This window comes from Chelonia mydas, chromosome 11 (genome assembly GCF_015237465.2).
Source record: "Chelonia mydas isolate rCheMyd1 chromosome 11, rCheMyd1.pri.v2, whole genome shotgun sequence".
Taxonomy (NCBI): domain Eukaryota; kingdom Metazoa; phylum Chordata; order Testudines; family Cheloniidae; genus Chelonia; species Chelonia mydas.
The window spans coordinates 14,837,315-14,860,097 of NC_051251.2; the positions used below are offsets into that span (position 1 = coordinate 14,837,315).

The 22,783-nt window shown below is 50.8% G+C and overlaps 1 protein-coding gene and 1 long non-coding RNA gene across 3 annotated transcripts; one reads left to right on the forward strand and one right to left on the reverse strand.

Moving 5' to 3' along the window:
- Nucleotides 1-824: 824 nt before the first annotated feature.
- LOC114021138 (5-hydroxytryptamine receptor 5B-like) lies at nt 825-18,044 on the reverse strand. Of its 2 annotated transcripts, XM_043525572.1 has the most exons (3): nt 16,680-18,044; nt 2,421-2,537; nt 825-1,311 (listed from the first exon to the last, which is right to left on the reverse strand). In XM_043525572.1, the coding sequence occupies exons 1-3, from the start codon at nt 17,448-17,450 to the stop codon at nt 1,255-1,257; spliced, it is 945 nt and encodes a 314-aa protein (XP_043381507.1). In that variant the 5' UTR covers nt 17,451-18,044; the 3' UTR covers nt 825-1,254. The 2 variants fall into 2 exon arrangements, with proteins under 2 accessions (XP_043381507.1, XP_037768482.1); XM_037912554.2 differs by having other exon boundaries at nt 825-2,537; nt 16,680-18,036.
- LOC122462435 lies at nt 1,137-4,857 on the forward strand. Its single transcript, XR_006284972.1, has 3 exons — nt 1,137-1,268; nt 2,619-2,726; nt 2,934-4,857. It is a non-coding gene; the product is annotated as an uncharacterized LOC122462435 (long non-coding RNA).
- Nucleotides 18,045-22,783: the final 4,739 nt, after the last annotated feature.

Below are 22,783 nucleotides of genomic sequence, written 5' to 3' on the forward strand. Positions count from 1 at the left end.
CCACTTTCTGCCGGGGTGGGGGAGAATCTCAATTTCTTACCAAAAAAACCCAAATTCTTTGGAGGGGAAAATCTGTAACAAGAGAAACTTTCCCGTGTACCTTGAAAGTCAGCAGACTTGGAGCAGCAGTGTGGCCTGAAAATGTCCTATTAACAGCCCCTCGCATTTAAATTAATGGGTCAGCAGACCATAACTACCCAAGGCATCACAGGAGGAAAGGGAAGCTTGTTGGTGGATTTATGCTCTTCAAATCCCATCCGTGGTCCTTGTGCATAATTCTTCTGCTTCTCTTCCCATCTATTTTAGATCTAAATATCAGCTAGAGTAGAAAGGCCACAAGAGACTTCTCTTCTTTTCTCTTCCAATGCTCAAAGTTAACTCCTAAGTGCTTATGGCAGTAAAGAGATTTAAAAAGTACTACAGAGAACAAGGAAAAGCATTCTGCTGGAGGTTTCTTTATACCTGGATTCTGGTTAGTGTCCTGAGGGGTCTCCCTGGACCTGCCTAGTACACTCTGAGTTTGGTGTTGCAAGCCAGAGCCACTATCCCAGAACTTCATGAAACACCAGTCTTCCAATTAGGAGTGTGTGCTTCTGTCAAGTTCAAGAGGGGCATATATAAGTCCCTCTGAAGTTCTGTGCTGCACTCGGGTGGAGTACAGTGGTATCCTAGCTGCCCATGTGCTGCATGGGGGTGAGATGACCACAATACCCATATAACCGCTCCGGTTGAACTCACCCAGTCTGGAGCTGTGAGCTTGGTAATGATTCCTCTGACCTTCCCAAAGAGTGAGGTACAAAAGAGAGGACATATCTCTAGTTCTGTATATTCTCTGAAAAGCAGAGCACCCCATTCCAGTTTTAATTCTATGAAAGTTAAGCCTTCGATGAGAAGGGAGAGGTCATTTTGGCTTCCCCTCAGCACTATGAAACCTTTTCAGGTACACTGCAATGAGCTTTGTTTAAAGAAAAGTAAAACAAGTTATGGCCGATCACAAATTCTGCATCATTTTTTTCATTGTCAGAACCTCCTCTACAGACATTTAATAACACTGCTGTGGTGAGATGGAAAGACTTAATTTGAATCCCTCCTAATAAAAAACAAACATGGAATCCAAGCCTTTAGAAAAATTGTGCTAGAATGCTGTGGCTTTGTGCAGTGTGACGGTAGAATCCATGCAATCAGCACTCTGATAGATATGCTCAGTAACTTGATGATGGCCAGAGATCAGACTGTGTGAGATGCTCTGTAGCGTCACAGAAGAATAGGTAAGTGGCACAGGTGTTTCTGCCAAGCCTGTTTACAGGAGTGCTGTAAAAAAATAATACGTGTAAACCCCAACTGTACAAAGGTATCAGGGAGACATCCCAAACCTGGAGCACATCATGGGTGCAGAAAACTGGGAGCGACAGAGCTTAAGAGAACTGCATGGATTAAAACTCCTGGTATAAACTGCCTTTATTGGAACAGTGCAGATTTACACCAATTGGGGATCTGGCCCTAAAACTCCACTCCTGTAACCCAAGGGGACATAATTGACCTTCAGTTTCAGTTAACTCAGGGTTCACCTGTAATAATAAATTTACAGGAGCGGACCAATGCTTGCTAGCACGAGTGCTGTGCCCTTCGTTCTTGCTCTAGTAGGGCTGCTTAACTTAGTCCAATTTATTTTATTCAAATATTACCAAAAATGATATCAAAATGCATTTGTCCTTTTTCCCCCCAAAGACATTCCTAAAAGTAAACTAGCATCAGGACCGTGCACCAATCAATCAGAGCTGTTGCTTAACTGGCAGAGTTTTCACTGATGCCTGTGCCCATTAAGAAGATTCTAGTACATGACAGCAAGAGTTGGCCTAATAGGGGATTAGTCTGGTTAGATTGGACAAGTGTGATGCTAGATGTTTTTAATTCACTTCTTCCAGAATTGAGCACAAATTGATTCAAATCCTAGAGAAGGGAAACATTCACCCCTTCAGTCTTCTATCATCGTCTTTCCTCAGTACAGCCCAGTGTACGTGCATTTCAATGGGAGACTGTACAGGGTAAGTAGGTTTATGTCCCAACACACAGGTGTTCAGTGTTCATCTTCACTGCTGCAAAATCCCTTTAGACAGCGGCTGCTCTTTACAATCAGACATTTCACAGGCACATACTCCCTCCACTAAGTCAGTGCATGACATGGTAATGGAACCATCCCTCTTTTATCTCTGTCTCACAAAAAGGGTTTTGAAGGCATTGTTGTAATTTTTGTTAAATGCTGTATAAATAAGAGGATTAAAGAAAGAATTGGAGTAGCCAAGCCAGAGAAAGATGCTTTTCCAGACGGGTGGAATGTTGCAGGAACAGAGGGGGCTTATTAATTCTGTGATAAAGAAAGGTATCCAGCAAAGCACAAAAACTCCAATTAAAATGCCAACCATCAAAGCTGCTTTTTTCTCTTTCTGTTCCCTCCATGTTTCTCCATCTGTCTGGAAAGTGACAGTCGCGTGGCGAGCTGTAAACACCATCTGTGGTTCATGGGAAGCTTCTTTCACCTCAAAATAAAAGCAAACATGGATTCTTTACCAAAACAATTTGTTTGAGTCAAAGTATTATTATTATTTTTTAAATGACAGCATAACATCTGTGCGCTTACAGCAAACAGCCCAGGTGCCAGCCCTTGCATGCTAAAAGAAAATGCCATGAAGTGCTAAAACTACTGGGCTTCTAATCGTGTTGGAAAGGTAAGTGCTACAGAGGAGCACAGGTATACTGGTCTTTCCTCTCTTTTGATGCATAGTACTTTGGCACTTGTTTGGTGGATAGGTTGGCACCTAGGATTTGTTTGGTTTGTTATAAGAAAAGAAGATTGTAATAGTTTAATAATAATTAAATAAAAAACAATGGCCCAGGAATTCTGGAAGCGGGTTTTTTCTGTTTCTTTTCATCAGTGTATTGATATGAGGGGGAGTGCTGTAACCATGGGTTACAAAGATACAGTAGACACATGTGGCTTGGATGTACTGTCACAAAACTGGACTCTCTCTGTGGAACAAAGAGAAAAGCCCGTCTTTGGCGTATCCGTGGAATGGATTTCATGCCATGAAGATGCTGTGCATATCTGATGGGCCAATCAATGACTTTGAGGTAGTTGCACAAGTGTTATTGTAACCCACTGGTGAGGGGGACCTATGGCTTCTTCAACTAGGGCCACTCAAATCAGCCCAGCTGCTCAGAGGCAGAGTGGAAGAGAACACTGCCAGTGATTATTGTGTCCCCCAGACCTGGGAGGGGGGCATCTTCTCTTGGTTATCCGTCAAGCAAAGGGAGGGACTTTCAGAGGCCATGAGCCCCTTAGACTGCACTCCTGCCTGACCACCCAAAGGTAGGGTGGGCACAGGTGGGAAAGGGGAGAAGACAACACTCCCCATTACAGCGAATGGAAAAGTTTTCCATCAAACTTTTTTTTTTTTTGCTGGAAATTTGGGGGGTTGATTTTTACAGGAAAAGTGTCTGCTTTCTGTGGCAAATTTCAATATTTCATCGAAAACCCAAATGCCTAAAAACTGGAGGGGGGTTGATTTTCAACAGAAAACTGAAATATTTTTATTCAAAATGTCATTGTGGTGCCTCATGCGAATTGTTGTTCCAGTGCCTTATGCTTCAATTCTCCTCTTTGGGCTCTCAGGCAGGACTACATTTCGCATTGTGTGCCATGTCCAGGGACTCCTATCATGGAAATGGTGCATCATGGGGCAAGTAGTCTGGCCAGAGAGCCCAGCCCATAGAGGAGAATAGGAGCATGATGTCCCCCAACTACAGCTCCCATGAAGCACCACAATGTTGAATTAAAGCATTTCGGTTTTCAAAGTTGTCTTCACACAGGGGGAAAAGAACTATTTTCCAACCAGCTCTACTCCCACCCTCACAAAAGATATCAATTTTGCTTGGTGGGAGACACCAATTCAAGACCCCTTCAATCCATGCCCTCTACCCCTCAGCAGTTCCACAAAGCGTGTAGAAACTTCAGCGTTTCTAGAGCAGTAAACAGAGACAAAAGGAACACCAAGAGCTGTTCGGAAGGGCGAGGAATGGAGTGAATGCAGATTGGTTTGAGTGACAATGAGAATTAATGGGTGCCTTACTATCGTGCAGCATGGATCCAGTTTTTACCCATAGAAAATACACCTCTGTCACAATTAAAGCGTCTGTATGTTTTCAGCTCTGCTAGACAATACAATTGAGGACAGCACAATAAAACACACACCATTTAGGGCCTGAGCCCCTAAAACTCCCATAGAAGTGAAAATTTAATAGGAGTTGTGAGGACTTGGCACCCTCATTCAGAAATTAGCTATGTGTTTTACATACATATTCCTCCTGTGTGTGTAAACTTTATAAAAGCTATTGACCCTCTGTTTAATATGAGGACAGTAGCAGCCAAGAGACTGAAATGTTGGCAAATGCTAAACTATCACTCATCAAGATGGATATCCCTATCTTCACCCAGAGACGTGAGACATGACTGCAGAATGTAAGTGCCAGGTGATTAGGGCTGCTGGGGAAGGAGTAGAGGAAAAATGTAAATACGATGGGACTCCTGTAGCAGGGGTCACATAATTTGTCTGCAAGAGGGCTAACTCTGCATAGCTTTAATCGTGGTCTCCAAAAAGGGCTCAGAACACATTATGTGAGTGCAAATTAGTGACAAACATTGGACAATTACTACTTCCGCATGCTTGTAAGGAAGAGCTGGATGAAGGAATCTATTGCTGGTTTACTATACTTAAACTTTCCTTATGAGAAAAGAACAGGAGTACGTGTGGCACCTGAGAGACTAACAAATTTATCAGAGCATAAGCTTTCATGGGCTACAGCCCATTTCATCGGCTACAGCCCACGAAAGCTTATGCTCTAATAAATTTGTTAGTCTCTAAGGTGCCACACGTACTCCTGTTCTTTTTGCAGATACAGACTAACACGGCTGCTACTCTGAAACCTTTCCTTATGAGGTACAGCCAGAGGTCCGCTGTCTATCAGTTCACGGCATTTTCTTTCCCATACTACAGTTAAGGTTCCTGGAAGCTTTGCATGTGGAGTGTAGAAACTGTGTATAGGATAAGGCATGCAGAAATTCTGGCACGGATACTCCACTGCCTTGTGTGGTCATTTACATTGCTTCGAGCAGGGATTTGAACCTCATGCTCCCGCATGCCAGGGGTGTGCTCTAACAACTGGGCTACAGCGAGTTGCTCATGTTCTCTCTCTCTAGCCCAATGAAAAAGTTATTTATACACACTGCAACAGCAGAGATGGAGAGACCCCCCACCACAGAATACCCAGTACCCGGACAGTGAGGGCACTCACCTGGGCTATGGGAGATCTGGGTGCATGGCCCTGCTCCAGATCAGTCAGAATAGGGATTTGCAAACAGGTCTCCCACGTTTCAGGAGATTGGCCTAACTGCTGTTGGACATAGGTGGGATGGCCCCTCGCACCCCCTGAGAAATGACCGACGTAGTTTAGGTGCCTAAATCCAGAAGAGGGGTCACAGCAATGAATCCTGAGTAGAGTTGGGGTCCTTACTACCTTTAAGGAGCAGCCCAAGGTCTGCCCCTCTCCTTGGCACTTCCCCCTGCTCAGCTTGTTGGTTTCTGTGAATCCCTTTCTTAGGCACCTAACTCAGGGCTATGGATTTTGCTGGATAGCAGCATGCCTAAAAATAAGACACTGCAATGCCTACGTCACCTTTGTGGATCTAGCCTCAGGCAATCTTCAAGCTATCACCTGATCCCTGGCCTCAGGGCATCAGCTGGGAGACAGCTGATTAGTCACAGGTGGGGCTATGCCCAACTCCTCTTACAGGGCCAGCCACTGCATGACAGGTGGCCTTTTACACCCACTTTGCACAAGCGTACTTCATTATACAAGATGTAGGGCAAATAAGAATCAGACCCTTGTGTGTATGCCAGAGGCAGAAGCCAGTTCAGTGTTACATGACTGGGGAGGAGGGTGCTGTAACCTGCTGCAGTAATGCAGCCGAGATAAAGCATTGAGAGCACCAGAAATATTTGTCAGAACAAATAAAAGAGGCTTGAGTACTAAGTTAGAACCAAGTGTTCACACTGAATTCCCTGGCCGTTTTGGTTGGTGTCACAAGTCACATTAAGGCTAGTAGATCAGTGTCTCTTTCCAGGTTGCCTTGCTTGGTTTTAAGCAGAGTTGTTTGTTTTCATCATTTTTGATTATCTGCGAGAACATCTGCCAAGGCAGATGCACAGACACAGGCTGGGGCACTTTTTAGAACAGTCTGCGGCAATCAATTTCATTCCACTTATCAAGGTTAAAAATGTTTGTCTATATGGGAATAAATGCACTCTTCACACTTTGCATGAATCATCTCTTTCTCTGGGAAGCACATGGCTGGTGAAACACATCCAAAATTGATTATTTCCCCCTTCCCCAGGATTCTTTGGTGGGAGAAAGATGTCACCCACTGTTTAAATTTTGCCTACAGCACAACATACTTCAGATGCTTTGCTGCTAATGCAGTATGCATGTGGAGTCTGATCCAGATCCCACTGAAATCAACAGAAATTCTCCTATTGATTTAGGCTGAATTCTAATATTTCTCTGGATTTAAATAATTTATACTTCCCATGGATACTGTTTGTGGTTCACCAATGAATTTTTTGGGCCCTAATGCTGCTTTGGGGTCTCTGAGCACTGTTCTTCCAATATGAATATTAAATAATAAAAGTACAAATTGCAGTCTATTGCTTCTGCAAACAATGGCATTGTGTCTTATTCAATGGCTGTGATGTGTCTGAAAGGTCCACATTTCTGAGGAATGTTCTGTACTGTTGCATGAACTCCAGCAGACTGGAGGTATTTAAATGTGATTTGCCCCAGTTTAGCGCAATAGCTTTGGAACAGATTCATCCTCAAATGAGCCTGAGGTGAGCAGAGAGAGGAACAGATTGCTCCATAATGTCATCAAATCACCAAAAGGTTCTTTAAGAATCCGAGATCTCTCACATACAATTTGGACTTACAGGCCTTCTGTGAATATTTAACATTATCTCAAAAAGAAAATGAAGGCCCTGATTCAGCAAAGTGCTTGAACATGGAAGTTAAGCACGTGCTTTTCTTAACTGGGGCCTAACAGAGTTGCATGAAAAGTGGAAGATAAGAGTTAGAATGATGGAAATCATTCTGGAAAGTTATCACCCTACATACTTGATACCTTACAGCTGATTTCTAGCTGACCAGGGGTGTTTTCCTGGGCAGCTGCATTCTTACACTTGATACAACAAAACGTTGGCCCTGAGCCTTGGCTGTGTTGAGGCTCCTCTATGCTACCTCATGAACACAGAGGCTTTAAAGCCAAAGGTGATTATTGCAATGTAAGGAGATCCTGGATGGCACAGATGGCGGGAGGGAGAAGATCCAGACATGGAGCATCGCTTCTGCAAACAGATCAGGGAGATGTTATATCTCCCACAGTTTCTGCAATGCCTGCGTGGGGGTGCAGGCCAAAACAACGTTTTCGCTCCTTTCAGCCCTAACAATTGTTATATTTCTTCTTAAGGGTCTGATCCAACTCCCGTTGAAGTGATGTCAATGGAAAGTGGATCAAACCCTACATCCTGTTTGCAACCCAACCTCCAATTCTGTAGTGGATTCTGTGCCATCCCAGGTCCCAGAGTAGTTCAGAGCAGCTTCAGAGCTACCTTACACTAGAGGAATCCTCTGCCAGGTTTAAATTGCTGGGGACATTGGTACAAAGTAGAATTAGTGGAGCCCAAAATGATTGCAGTCAACGGAACTACTTGCAAAAGGATTACTCAAGCTCTTAGAAAGGGGAGGAGAAGAGAGGGGCAGAGAACCCAGAGCAGCTCCAAGAGGAAAACCCACACCGCCCCGCCTGATTATGTCATACAGGGAGGTTCAACCAGCTACAAAGTGGAATATGCAGCATAACTCAGTAGAGTTGAGAGCTCTGAATGTAAGAATACAAGGCCTGATCCAAAGCCCATTGATGTCAATGGAAAGACACTCATTAACTTTTTGAGCTTTGGATCAGGCCTTCAGTGTACAAAGGTGTATGCTTTGTACGTACGTTATAAAAAATAGTATTAACAGAAGCTGGCCGAGATCCTGAAAGACAGTCACCCAACTCCCATTAAAATCAACAAAGTTAGACTCCTAAATGCCTTTGAAGATCTGGGCCCTTTTGTCTAGCTCTTCATGCTTAACCTGGGGCCTGATCCTGCAGCACTGTCTCATGCAAGTAACTAATCCTTATGGGCCAGATTCTGCCATTCTTGCTCACCCTGAGCAATACCTTATTCCACAAGGAGTCCCACTGATTTTAATGGCACTCTTAATAGTATCTGGCTCTGAAACTAAACTCATTTATTTCAACAGGCCTCTTACCAGAGATAAGGTATTGCTCACTGTGAAAAAGCATGTCACAGACTGTGGCTCTGTGTGACAAGAACCTTGAAACTAATCATGTAAGTAAAGGACTAGTCATATGAGTAAGGGTTAGAGAATCAAGTCTTTGGTTGTTATAAAAGAAATTATATCTAAAAGGACCAGCCTAATTTCAGGGTCTGATTCTGCAGTCCTTGCACAGGCAAAACTCCCATTGGTTTCAGTGGGAAATAAGTGTCTGTGTGTTTTGAAAAAAAGAAAACCCTGAATTTTTGCATATTCTTCATTACGTAATAGAAGGATCTCAGACATTTTGTTTTCCTTCCTCTTAAAAAACCAGAAAACCATTTAATAGTGTTTTTTAAAACTCCTTGGTTCAGATTTTAGTCAAAATTCTGCTCACAATTACACTGGATTAACTACACTCAGGTCAGCTGAGTTATTCCGGATTTACACCCTTGTAACTAAGCGTAGGAATTGGCCTTGGTATGCCAAGTCTCAGCCTGGAGACAATTATCCTTACTCTATAAATAATTATATGCATACTGACAGTCTGTAAAGCACCTTGGGGTCTGGGTCTGGTGGCTGAAAGGCACTATACAGAAGGAAGATATAATTATAATAATTCTTCCATCTGGAGCATCAGTTTCTTCAGGCAATTTTGATGGCATTTAACTACTGTGGCTTCAAATCTGTTCCTCCTTCATCTCAGTTGCTAGAAAAATGCCATATAGGCTACCACGGTTTCAGGTTTGCAACTGTGGCATGCAGTTCTAATGCAGTGTCACAATATGTAATCCTCCCTAGTACAGCATGGCACCCTCTTCCCATGGGCATCACTATCACTACTCACCTTCAGTTTGAGAAGCACTACCAGCCTTTGATGTCTATTGCTGATAGCATTTCTACTGTTAGTCATTAGACCTGCTGCATTACAGCGCTGAATTCTAGAAGTGCTGGGGGACAGAGTCGACAGGGGTGTACAGAAGGAGTTAAGGAGCGAGGCTGGTGGAGAATAACAGTGATGCAGAATGTGGCAGTGTGGGGTAAGAGGAGACTGGGAAGGGGAAGGGAAGAAGAAAGTGAAATGACGGATAGAAGTGAAGAGAGACAAATAGAGAAAAGACAGAAAACAGGAGAGTTAGTGGACACAAGAAAAGGGAGACAGAGTCAAGATGGGCTCCTACCACAAAACTACCATCAATTGGACCTGGACATGGAAGGAGAAAGAAGGAATAGCTCACCTGACTTAAGGGGGGGGGAAGAGAGATGCTCCTTACTGCAGAAATGCTGGTCCCTATTTTTTTTTTTTTTGACAGATTCTCTGCTATACCCCGATTTTATGCAAAGTTAAAAAAAAAAAATCTAAGCATTTCAGCTCTTCCTGTGGAATGACAGTGATGTTTTGGGAATAAGGCTCAGCTCTACATCCCCTTTGTTTTTCCCTAAACCTTCCACAATCTGGTATTTTTCCAGTGGTATTTTGGACGAGATCCTGCTCCCATTGAAGCCAATGGCAAAACTCCCATTGACTTCAGTGTGACCAGGACAAAGCTTTTTACACGTGCATCTCGATCTCTTACATCAGGAATAAACTATGCAAAAAAAACCAAACAACAAAGAAACAAAAACCACACCATGATTTTTCTTCCTTCTCCACAGGTTAATTTCTGAGCAGTCTTCTTTGCCTACCAAGTCTCTAGAGCAATAAGTGCTCAGAGCATTGCCTCAGGCATTTAGCTCTTCCAGCAGGTGGTAAAGATTTTCCCTGGGGATTAGGATGGTGCTTTTAAAACCTGCAAATGAAGCTTAATTTTTTTCAGCCACAGTGTAAAGTCCTCACTATTTACTATCACAATCATGGATTCAACCTATATTTAAAAACAAACAAACAAAAAACCCAGGAATTAATTTTGTTTAAATTACTGAAAAAGATGAGAGTTGCAGAATCTTAGTAGTATTGTCTCAATTAAATTAGTTTTCCAAAATAATAGCCCATAAAGTTTTCTATTGCATGAGTGTCTGTGGGAGAGCAAATGCGTTGTACGTATTCAGTTTGGTTTTTGTTTTTGGGAAGGTCGTAGATAAATCCCAAGCAACGTATTTGTCATATTTGTAATTAGAGAAGTAAACTTGGCAGGAAATCTGGTGCAAAAGGGTGGGAGGGGAGGAATGCATTTCCAAAGGCTTGAGACACTCATCTTTTCTAACACGTTTTCTGATTTAGTGCAGGCGATAGCTCTGGAATGACTGTTTCTTCTATAAGCCAATTTAAACCATATGCATTTCTTTATTTAAAGACATAAGGTCCCAGTCCTGTGAGGTGCCAAGTGCCTCTTACAAGCTGCTGATGCTGTCACTACTCACTAGGGTGAATGCAAACCTTCACACGTGTCCTTGTAACATGATATGTACCATTTACTCCAATCTGAAGTTGAAGTTAATGCAAGTATTTCTACGACAGGCCAGAAAACATTTCAAGGGTTTGAAATTTGTTTTTGTTTTGATGCCGAATGAAAACGAGACCTTTCAAAAATGTTCACAAGAGAAATATCAACCCACCCACCCCAGAATAGCCAGTAGCCTGTTGATTAGAGTACTCACCTGGGATAGGGGGGTTCTGAATCAGAACCAGGACTGAACATGGGTCTCCCACATCCCAACTGAGTTCCCTAACCACCAGCTTACTGGCTGTTCAGGGTAGGTTTCTCTCTCCCCAATGGGACCCAAGACATCTTCAAAAGAAATTTCCATCAAAACATTTTGCTCTTGACAAAACGGCATTTTTCAATGGAAAAAAGTTTTGTTTAAGTTTTTCAACTGGCTCTACTGCTTGTATATGAGTGAGGTTTGGCAGAGCCAGGCCCAGTGGAGGATACGGGGCTGAGCACCTCACCACACTTATTTTGTAACATTCAGTCAGTCCACATTTGGTTAGATCAACTTTAAAAAAAAATACAGTGTGAAAATACTTGGTCAGGAAGTGGGGAAAACAAACAATTAGGAATTATTCTGTAGTTTCAGAACAGAGTAAGGAGGAGGACAGGTGTGTATCAGGAAACAGTGATTGTAGAAAGAGAAGAAAGTAGACATGAACGTAGATGAATTAATTTAGAACTCAGTCCACTACCCTTTCTCTCTGTCATGTTGAGTAGTACCTCACTGCACAGGCAGCCCCATTGAAATTATTTTGGCTTATTGGTGAAGTATGATACTACTGTGAGTAAGGAGACAGAACTGGGCTCTTAGAGGCCCATGTTTTAATGGACCTCAAGGCTCCTAATCCTGCAAACTCTTCCCCAGGAGAATAGTTCTTACTTACATGAGTAGTATTGAAATCAATGAGGCTATTCACCCAAGTAGGTGTTTTCAGGACCATGATCAACGTTTGGGATAACTTAAAGGAGAGAATATGAACTTTTTAAACAGCTGGCAGTAATTACATGATAAATAGATCATTTACTAGTATTGTAGAATAAGTATTATTGTCCCATTTTTCTCTTTTGTGTTCTGCTTGATTCCATAATTTTAAGTATATACTTTTTAAAATAAAATAAAATGAAAGGAGTGAACAAATGATGTATGTAGAGGGTGAGAGACATACAACCGAGTGTGTAGAGATTAAACACATACCCTAACCAGCACACACTATACAGCTCTATTTCTTTCTTTACCTTAACAGTTTTCTAAAAGAGAAACCCAGGAACACTGGATTCAAATTTAGGATTTTTTTAAATGGACTATGATATTGCAATTATTATCTAATCTACATCCATATTACTTTCCATTTATATACATAAATATACACACACATTTAAGAATATTGAAACAAAAGAATATGAGAAAATGGGAATAACTTTTATCCCATAATAGTGGTAAATGGTCCATTGATAGTCAATTATTAGCCACTGTTTAAAAGGTTACCATCTTCACTTTAGCATCTGTTTATATTTATATACACTCTAAGTCTAAGAGAAACACATGTGCATGACTATATTCTTTTCTCTATACTTGGGCATGAATGCAGAATTCAGTTAAAGGGAGTTAAATTTTAGAGCATGAGGCTCAAGGGAAATAGGAGAGGAATTTATGTTTAGATAGATGGATGACTTTAGATCAGAGGTTCTCAAACTGCGGGTTGGGACCCCTCAGTGGGTCACAAGGTTATTACATGGAGGTTCGGGAGCTGTCAGCCTCCACCCCAAACCCTGCTTTGCCTCCAGCATTTGTAATGGTGTTAAATATATTAAAAAATTATTTTAATTTATAAGGGGGTGTCGCACACAGAGGCTTGGTGTGTGAAAGGTGTCACCAGTACAAAAGTTTGAGAATCACAGCTTTAGATAGTCATTACAGACTGCCAGCCCAACTGTGCCTGCCTGCCTGCCCCTCTTCATCGCACCCCTCCCCGTGCAGCCCAGCTGTGCCCGCCTGGCCCCCTGTCATCACACCCCTCCCCGTGCAGCCCAGCTCTGCCTGCCTGGCCCCCTGTCCTCGCACCCCTCCCCGTGCAGCCCAGCTGTGCCCGCCCGGCCCCTTCCTCCTGTCCGTCTCTGTGCAGCCCAGCTGTGCCCACCCAGCCTCCTGTCCTCCCGCCCCTCCCTGTGCAGCCCAGCTGTGCCCGCCCGGCCCCCTGTCCTCCCGCTCCTCCCCGTGCAGCCCAGCTGTGCCCGCCTGGCCCCCTGTCCTCCCGCCCCTTCCCGTGCAGCCCAGCTGTGCCCGCCTGGCCCCCTCCACACGCCCCACCCCGTGCCGCCCAGCTGTTCCCACCCGGCCCCCTGTCCTCACGCCCCTCCCCGTGCAGCCCAGCTGTGCCCGCCTGGCCCCCTTCCTCCCGCCCCTCCCCGTGCAGCCCAGCTGTGCCCGCCTGGCCCCCTTCCTCCCACCCACCCCTCCCCGTGCAGCCCACCTGTGCCTGCCTGGTCCCTTCCTCACACCCCTCCCCGTGCAGCCCAGTGGTGCCCGCCTGGCCCCTTCCTCACACCCCTCCCCGTGCCGCCCAGCTGTGCCCGCCTGGCCCCCTGTCCTCGCACCCCTCCCCGTGCCGCCCAGCTGTGCCCGCCTGGCCCCCTGTCCTCGCACCCCTCCCCGTGCTGCCCAGCTGTGCCTGCCTCGCCCCCTGTCCTCGCACCCCTCCCTGTGCAGCCCAGCTCTGCCTGCCGGGCCCCCTGTCCTCACACCCCTCCCCGTGCAGCCCAACTGTGCCTGCCTGGCCCCTTCCTCCCGCCCCTCCCCGTGCTGCCCAGCTGTGCCTGCCCAGCCCCTTCCTCACGCCCCTCCCCGTGCAGCCCAGCTGTGCCCGCCTGGCCCCCTGTCCTCGCACCCCTCCCCGTGCAGCCCAGCTGTGCCCGCCTGGCCCCTTCCTCCTGCCCCTCCCCGTGCTGCCCAGCTGTGCCCGCCTGGCCCCCTTCCTCCCGCCCCTCCCCGTGCAGCCCAGCGGTGCCCGCCTGGCCCCTTCTTTACACCCCTCCCCGTGCCGCCCAGCTGTGCCCGCCTGGCCCCCTGTCCTCGCACCCCTCCCCGTGCCGCCCAGCTGTGCCCGCCTGGCCCCCTGTCCTCGCACCCCTCTCTGTGCAGCCCAGCTCTGCCCGCAGGGCCCCCTGTCCTCACACCCCTCCCCGTGCAGCCCAACTGTGCCCACCTGGCCCCTTCCTCCCGCCCCTCCCCGTGCTGCCCAGCTGTGCCCGCCCGGCCCCTTCCTCACGCCCCTCCCCGTGCAGCCCAGCGGTGCCCGCCTGGCCCCTTCCTCACACCCCTCCCCGTGCCGCCCAGCTCTGCCCGCCGGGTCCCCTGTCCACCCACCCCTCCCCGTGCAGCCCAGTTGTACCCGCCTGGCCCCCTTCCTCCCGCCCCTCCCCGTGCCGCCCAGCTGTGCCCGCCTGGCTCCTTCCTCACGCCCCTCCCCGTGCCGCCCAGCGGTGCCCGCCGGGCCCCCGTCCTCCCGCCCCTCACCGTGCAGCCCAGCTGTGCCCGCCTGGCCCCTTCCTCCCGCCCCTCACCGTGCCGCCCAGCTGTGCCCGCCTGGCCCCTTCCACCCCTCCCGGTGCCCCCCAGCAGTGCCCGCCGGGCCCCCGTCCTCCCGCCCCTCACCGTGCAGCCCAACTGTGCCCGCCGGGCCCCCGTCCTCCCGCCCCTCACCGTGCAGCCCAGCTGTGCCCGCCCGGCCCCTTCCTTCCGCACCTCACCGTGCAGCACAGCTGTGCCCGCCTGGCCCCTTCCACCCCTCCCCGTGCCGCCCAGCTGTGCCCGCCGGGCCCCCTGTCCTCCCGCCCCTCCCCGTGCCGCCCAGCTATGCCCGCCTGGCCCCCTTCCTCCCACCCCTCCACGTGCAGCCCAGCTGTGCCCACCGGGCCCCTTCCTCCCACCCCTCCCCGTGCAGCCCAGCTGTGCCCGCCGGGCCCCTTCCTCTCGCCCCTCCCCGTGCCGCCCAGCTGTGCCCGCCGGGCCCCCTGTCCTCCCGCCCCTCCCCGTGCCGCCCAGCTGTGCCCGCCTGGCCCCCTTCCTCACGCCCCTCCCCGTGCCGCCCAGCTGTGCCCACCGGGCCCCTTCCTCTCGCCCCTCCCCGTGCCGCCCAGCTGTGCCCGCCTGGCCCCCTGTCCTCGCACCCCTCCCCGTGCCGCCCAGCTGTGCCCGCCTGGCCCCCTGTCCTCGCACCCCTCCCCGTGCCGCCCAGCTGCGCCCGCCTGGCCCCCTGTCCTCGCACCCCTCCCTGTGCAGCCCAGCTCTGCCCGCCGGGCCCCCTGTCCTCACACCCCTCCCCGTGCAGCCCAACTGTGCCTGCCTGGCCCCTTCCTCCCGCCCCTCCCCGTGCTGCCCAGCTGTGCCCGCCCAGCCCCTTCCTCACGCCCCTCCCCATGCAGCCCAGCTGTGCCCGCCTGGCCCCCTTCCTCCCGCCCCTGCCCGTGCAGCCCAGCTGTGCCCGCCTGGCCCCTTCCTCACACCCCTCCCCATGCAGCCCAGCGGTGCCCGCCTGGCCCCTTCCTCACACCCCTCCCCGTGCAGCCCAGCTGTGCCCGCCTGGCCCCTTCCTCACACCCCTCCCCATGCAGCCCAGCGGTGCCCGCCTGGCCCCTGTCCTCGCACCCCTCCCCGTGCCGCCCAGCTGTGCCCGCCTGGCCCCCTGTCCTCGCACCCCTCCCCGTGCAGCCCAGCTGTGCCCGCTGGGCCCCCTGTCCTCGCACCCCTCCCCGTGCAGCCCAGCTGTGCCCGCCCAGCCCCTTCCTCACGCCCCTCCCCGTGCAGCCCAGCTGTGCCCGCCTGGCCCCTTCCTCCCACCCCTCCCCATGCTGCCCAGCTGTGCCCACCTGGCCCCCGTCCTCCCGCCCCTCCCCGTGCAGCCCAGCGGTGCCCGCCTGGCCCCTTCCTCACACCCCTCCCCGTGCCGCCCAGCTGTGCCCGCCTGGCCCCCTGTCCTCGCACCCCTCCCTGTGCAGCCCAGCTCTGCCCGCCGGGCCCCCTGTCCTCACCCCCCTCCCCGTGCAGCCCAACTGTGCCCACCTGGCCCCTTCCTCCCGCCCCTCCCCGTGCTGCCCAGCTGTGCCCGCCCGGCCCCTTCCTCACACCCCTCCCCGTGCAGCCCAGCGGTGCCCGCCTGGCCCCTTCCTCACACCCCTCCCCGTGCCGCCCAGCTCTGCCCGCCGGGTCCCCTGTCCACCCACCCCTCCCCGTGCAGCCCAGCTGTACCCGCCTGGCCCCCTTCCTCCCGCCCCTCCCCGTGCCGCCCAGCTGTGCCCGCCTGGCCCCTTCCACCCCTCCCCGTGCCGCCCAGCGGTGCCCGCCGGGCCCCCGTCCTCCCGCCCCTCACCGTGCCGCCCAGCTGTGCCCGCCTGGCCCCTTCCACCCCTCCCCGTGCCCCCCAGCTGTGCCCGCCGGGCCCCCGTCCTCCCGCCCCTCCCCGTGCAGCCCAGCTGTGCCCGCCTGGCCCCTTCCACCCCTCCCCGTGCAGCCCAGCTGTGCCCGCCCAGCCCCTTCCTCACGCCCCTCCCCGTGCAGCCCAGCTGTGCCCGCCTGGCCCCTTCCTCCCACCCCTCCCCATGCTGCCCAGCTGTGCCCACCTGGCCCCCGTCCTCCCGCCCCTCCCCGTGCAGCCCAGCGGTGCCCGCCTGGCCCCTTCCTCCCGCCCCTCCCCGTGCAGCCCAGCTGTGCCCGCCGGGTCCCCTGTCCTCACACCCCTCCCCGTGCAGCCCAGCTGTGCCCGCCGGGCCCCTTCCTCCCGCCCCTCCCCGTGCCGCCCAGCGGCGCCCGCCGCGGCTCTTTACCGGGCCCCTCTCGGACAGCGGCAGGACCGCGTTGCCCCGGCGCCCGCCGATCCGGAACCGGGCCGCCTTGTAGATCTTCCAGTAGACGAAGAGCACGACGCCGAGCGGCAGGTAGAAGGCGCCGCAGGTGGAGAAGACGGCGTAGGAGGGCTCCTGGCTGACCTGGCAGCGCTGCAGCGCGGGGCTGTAGGTCTCGCCCCAGCCGGCGAGGGGCGCCAGGGCGATGAGGGCGGAGAGCGCCCAGGCGAGGCCGATCATGGCGCTGGAGGCGCGGCGGCGGGCGCGCAGGGTGTACTGCAGGTGGCGGGTGATGGACCAGTAGCGGTCCAGCGCGATGGCCGTCACGTTCCAGATGCTGGCCGTGCAGCACAGCACGTCGCAGGAGACCCACGCGTGGCACAGCGCCCGGCCCAGCCGCCAGCGCCGCCCGGCCGACAGCTCCTTCACCAGGCTCAGCGGCATGGCCAGCGCCGCCACCAGCACGTCGGCCAGGGCGGTGGAGGCCACCAGGTTGTGGGGCACCCGGTGGAAGGTCTTGACCCGCAGGATGGTCACCAGCACCAGCAGGTTCCAGAGGAAGGTGGCGATGGTCAGGAGGACCAGCAGGGTGAGGACCAGGATGCTGAAGATGGAGAAGGGCTCCCGGCTCCTCCAGGCGCCGCCCCCCAGCTCCGAGGTGGAGTTGCCCCCCGCCGGGGCGGAGGACGCATTGAGGTCCATGGCTGGCTGGCCCGGGAGTCTGGAGGCCCATGGATCTGGGCTCTGGGCCATCCCCGGGGGCCAAGGAGCAGCTCGGGGCTGGGCGGGTTGCGCGCTCCGTCGGCGCGCCCAGGGGACCGCCTGCGCGGGGTGCGAACCGCCGGCCAGACGCGCTCCCGGGATCTTCTCCGCGGCCTGCCCCTCGCTCCCCCCGCCAAATGCCCCGCGGCCGAGTCCTGCCCGGGCGCCGGGAAGCGAAGTGAGTCTAGGCAAGAGCCACGCTACGGCTGCCTCCCTTCAGCCGCTGCTCCCTGCCGTTGCCATGTGCTCCCGTCTGCCTTCCTGGCTGGGGGGGGGGGGGGGGGGCCGCTGTGCCGGCTCCCCGCTCGACCCCCTTTCCGTGGCACGGGCTCTCGCTGCAGGAAAGGGCGAAGGGAAAGAGAGGCGCGCTCGGGTCCGCCTGCTGGGGGGCTTCGGGCGCTGGGCGGAGCAGGCAGCGCGTCTGCGGCTTGCAACCGGCCGCCGGCGGGACTGGAGAAAAGCCTTTGCCACCCCTTGTCCTGCCGTGCGCCCTCTCCCCGCAGGCAGGTGACCGCCAGACACAACGAGCGCCAAACCCAGGGCTCTCAGCAATGATCCCCCCCCGCCCCGTAACAGCCAGAGCACCCTACCACCCCACCCCTCTCCTGTAACAGCCAGAGCACCCTACCACCCCACCCCTCTCCTCTAACAGCCAGAGCATCCTGCCACTCCTCTTCTGTAACAGCCAGAGCACCCCCCAACAACCAATCAACCCATTCCTCTAACAGCCAGAGCACCCCCACCCCTCTAACAGCCAGAGCCCCCTACCACAACCAACCAACCCACCTCTCTCCTATAACAGCTAGAGCACCCTACCCTCAGACCCTCTCCTCTGTAACAGCCAGGGCACCCCCCCCCCAACTATCTCACCTGTCCCCTCCTCTGTTACAGCCACACACCCCTCCTTCAACCAACTCACCGCCCCATAACAGCCAGAGCACCCCGTACCCCAACCAATTCATCCCCTCTGTAACAGCCAGAGCCTCCAAGCACCCCACCCCTGTGTAACTGCCAGAACACCCTACTCCCCACCAACCCACCCCTCTCCTCCATAACAGCTAGAGCACTGTATCCCCACAACTCCTGTTACAACCACAGCACCTTCCCCCCAACCAGCCTACCCACCGCCTCCTCTGTTACAACCAGAACACTTCACCCCTCCCCGCAACCATCACACTCACCCACCCCCTGTATAAACCAAAGAATCCTACCCCACTCACCCTCCCATCTTTGTAACAACCAGAGAACCCCACCCCCATCTAAATAGTTGTAACACCCTACCCCACCAGGGTGCAACCAGATATGTCCTAAGGAGGGGGCTCAGGGAAAGGACCCCTCTCCAGTAGGGCGCATGTCCTGAGGCAGAGAAGACTGAAGGGCTCAGGGTGACCCTCAGGAATAGCTCGCAGGTTTGCAGGGCTGTAGCCAGCAAAGGAAGCGTCTGCCCTTGCCCCTGCCAACCCCCTAGTGCCAGGGCAGGGCCCAGCCTAGAGAGCACAGAGGGAGGTGCTGTATATTCCTGTGGACCCCTGCACCCCCACTCCAGGTGGAGAACTCCTGCATCTGGACTGCAGCCCCCCTCCCCGCTGATCCCCTGCCTGGGGCTGGGGGGGGGGGAAGAGGAGTGCTAGGGCCTCCCCTCCCAGCCCACAGCACCAGGACTTGGCAGAGGGGCTCCCCCGTTGGGCAAGGGTAAAGGTAGCACAGTACATTACCTCCTCTGTGAGGAATGCACTGCTCCCTCCTCTTTACCAGCACTCCTACCCCATCCCTCCTAGCAAATAACCACCCCACTGCCTCCTCTGTCATAGACAGAGCACCCTGATCCTTCCCTCCTCCCTGCCCTCTCCTCCTATATCACAGCCAGGGCATTCACTCCTCCTATACAGATTAATAGATCTTAAGGCCAGAAGGGACCATTATGATCATCTAGTTTGACCTTTATTTGCAAGCCACAGAACCTTACCCATTGATTTTTGCAGCAAGCCCTGTTTGAGCTATTTCACATGTTTTAGACAGAAATCGAGACTGTCAAGTGACAGAGAATCCACCCCATCCCTAGGTAAGTTGTTCCAATGGTTAATTACTCTCACTGTTAAAAATTTGCACCTTATTTCTAGATTGAATTTCTCTAGTTCCAGCTTCCAAACATGACCTCTTGTTAAGTCATCTTCTGTAGATTAAATAGCCATCCACTATCAACACATGATTTTGCAAAAATGGAAGAGTAGGCTTATGCCTTGAGTAGTGCAGTGGTACTTGGACTTGACAGGGGGAGAAGCCAGGGAAATAATAGCTTTTAACCGCAGAGAGCAATTAGATGAATTTGAAGAAATGTGGACCCATTTTGAGATATTTTTGGATTAAAAAAGTTGAGATGGCTGAAAAAATGCTAGACCTCCATTTCTCTTAACCCCTCCTCTTTTTTTCCTCCTCTCCCTACCCAGATATGTCTTCTGTTACTTACTTCTGTTACCCCCATCCTAACATTGTCTATGTAATAGTACCGTGTGGTCTTGCAGTTTTGATAGGTTGTAAAATTGCATAATTCTGTTGGCACTCCTGTGCAGCACGTGTATTTGGAACCAAATGAGCTGTAAGTCATTTTCCTTTTTATGCTTTTCATTGTCTGTTTCTTTATGAAAATGAATCACAGAAAAAGAAATCTCTTCCCCCTGGAGGTACTTGTAGATTGTGATCAAATCAGCTCTTAGCTTTCGTTTGGATAACCTAAATAGACTGAACTTCTTTAGTCTTTCAGTGTAATGCACTTTCCAGACCTTGAACCATTCTTGTAACTCTTTTCTGAACCCTTTCCAGTATTTCAACATTCTTTTTGAAATGTGGACACCAAACTGCACACAGTATTCCAATAATTGTCTCATTAAGGCGGTATACGGAGGTAACAACACCTGCCTACTCCTACCTGATATTCCCCTGCTTATGTAACCAAGGGTCACATTAGCCCTCAACTATAGAATTGATTGTCTGCCATTATCCCCAAGTCCTTTTCATTGTCACTGCATTCCGGGATACTGTCTCCCATCTTGTAAGTGTGACCCAATTCTTTGTTCCTAAACCTATGACCTTGCATATGGCTGAATTAAAAAACATGTTTTCAAATGAGCCTACCTTAGCAAGTGATCCAGGTCAGTGTCTAACTGACCTGCCACCATCATTATTTACCACTTCTGCAATTTTTGTGTCATCTGCAAATTTTACCATCAATGATTTTTCTCCAGATCATTGACAAAGCTATTGAATAACATTGGGCCAAGAGCAGCTCCCTGTGAGACCCTCTAGAAACATCTCCATAGAATGATGATTCTCCATTTACAATTAGTTTTTTCAGTCTATCAGGTAAACAGTCTTTCATCCATTTAGCATGGGCCAAAATGATTTTGTATAGTGCTAATTTGGTATCATAATGTGATGTGTGACTAAATCAAAAGTGTCACAGTTCATAAGAACTTAAGAATGGTCCTACTGGGTCAGGCCAAGGGTCCATCTAACCCAGCATCCTGTCTTCCGACAGTGGCTAGTGCCAGGGCAACTGTACCTGTATTCCCCCCCGCCCTCTTTATCCATTGAGGACACCCACTCTAGGATCCTGGTTGCTCAGCCGTCTTCTCTCTTAGGTAGAAACCCACATCTCTTTCCCTCCTGACCGGTTTCTCCAGGCTGCACAAGTTCCCTGCCAACACTATGATATTCCCAGCAAGCCAGACTGCCTCACCAGGCCAGCATCTGTGCTTTGCTTTCTCTTCGAAGGCCATGGACAGCACGATGGCATGAAGTTTTTAGTTATGCCACAACTTTTTTATAAGCAAGTGCATTTATTCTTAATGTGAAAGTATTATAGAGAAAATCTATTTAAAAAAATAAAAGAACCTACACGCATGCTAAAAAGCTTATCAGAGGTCACCCAAACTGCAACCCTCGGCTTTGGTAGATGTCAGTCCTTCAAAATCCTCAACTGAGTTCTCCCCATGATTACAAGTTCATGACTGTCTGAGATTTAGAACCAGAACCACCATAAATTGTTCAATTTTACCTTTATACAGGTTGGGCCTTTGATCTTGGAGTGATCAGCAGACAAAGGCCCACTTCTCAGAGTGTAGCTTCAAAAGGCTGGGTTGTTGCATAATCAGAGGTGGAGAATTTGCATTAACCTCTCCCTAGATATTTTCCGTGAAATCCATTTCACACATATTGTCCCAATAGTCCATTATTTTCTGGCACATTGTTCAATGTAGTCCTTTGGTTATCCAGGCCTTATGTCACATCTTCTCCCTAGAGACATTACATACAATACCAGCCCACAGTAATACATAAATGTTGCATTTAGTATAATGGACCCCAAAGATACTAAAACTCAATTCATTAAAGCTTTTCAAGGATATTACAGGAAATTTTCATATCTGTCACATTGCTCCCCCTTTCATAAAAGAACAGAGCAGGGGTATATGAAAAATACCTCAAGCATGTCCTTGCTCCCCACTCCTAGACAAAACATCTGCTGTTACTACTTATTAATTCAAATCTCATACATTCGTTCAGCTGGTAAACAATTCCAGCGATCATACCAAAATACAGTTTAATGAGAACATTTCAGGTCAGTCCCCATGTTCACACCCTCTTAGGGAGAGTGAGGTGTGTTCATAGAATCATAGAATATCAGGGTTGGAAGGGACCTCAGGAGGTCATCTTCTCAAACCCCCTGTTCAAAGCAGGACCAATCCCCAACTAAATCGTCCCAGTCAGGGCTTTGTCGAGCCTGACCTTAAAAACTTCTAAGGAAGGAGATTCTACCACCTCCCTAGGTAACACATTCCAGTGTTTCATCACCCTCCTGGTGAAAAAGTTTTTCCTAATATCCAACCTAAACCTCTCCCACTGCAACTTGAGACCATTACTCCTTGTTCTGTCATCAGCTACCACTGAGAACAGTCTAGATCCATCCTCTTTGGAACCCCCTTTCAGGTAGTTGAAAGCAGCTATCAAATCGCCCTCATTCTTCTGTACCGCAGACTAAACAATCCCAGTTCCCTCAGCCTCTCATAAGTCATGTATTCCAGTCCCTTAATCATTTTTGTTGCCCTCCACTGGACGTTTTCCAAATTTTCCACATCCTTCTTGTAGCGTGGGGCCCAAAACTGGACACAGTACTCCAGATGAGGCCTCACCAATGTCGAATAGAGGGGAACGATCACGTTCCCTTCCCCTGTCTCCCTCAGGTTTTATGTCTCAACTGACCACCCTGAAATCATAGTTTTTCCAAGGATATTGCAGGAAATGGCTATAAAACTTACAAAACTTTTAAG

Coding starts and splice junctions, on each gene's coding strand:
- LOC114021138 (XM_037912554.2), bottom strand. CDS start 17,450: ATGGCCCAGAGCCCAGATCCATGGGCCTCCAGACTCCCGGGCCAGCCA. Junction 2,538..16,679: donor CGCTGTCCGAGAGGGGCCCG/GTAAAGAGCCGC, acceptor TTTTATTTTGAG/GTGAAAGAAGCTTCCCATGA.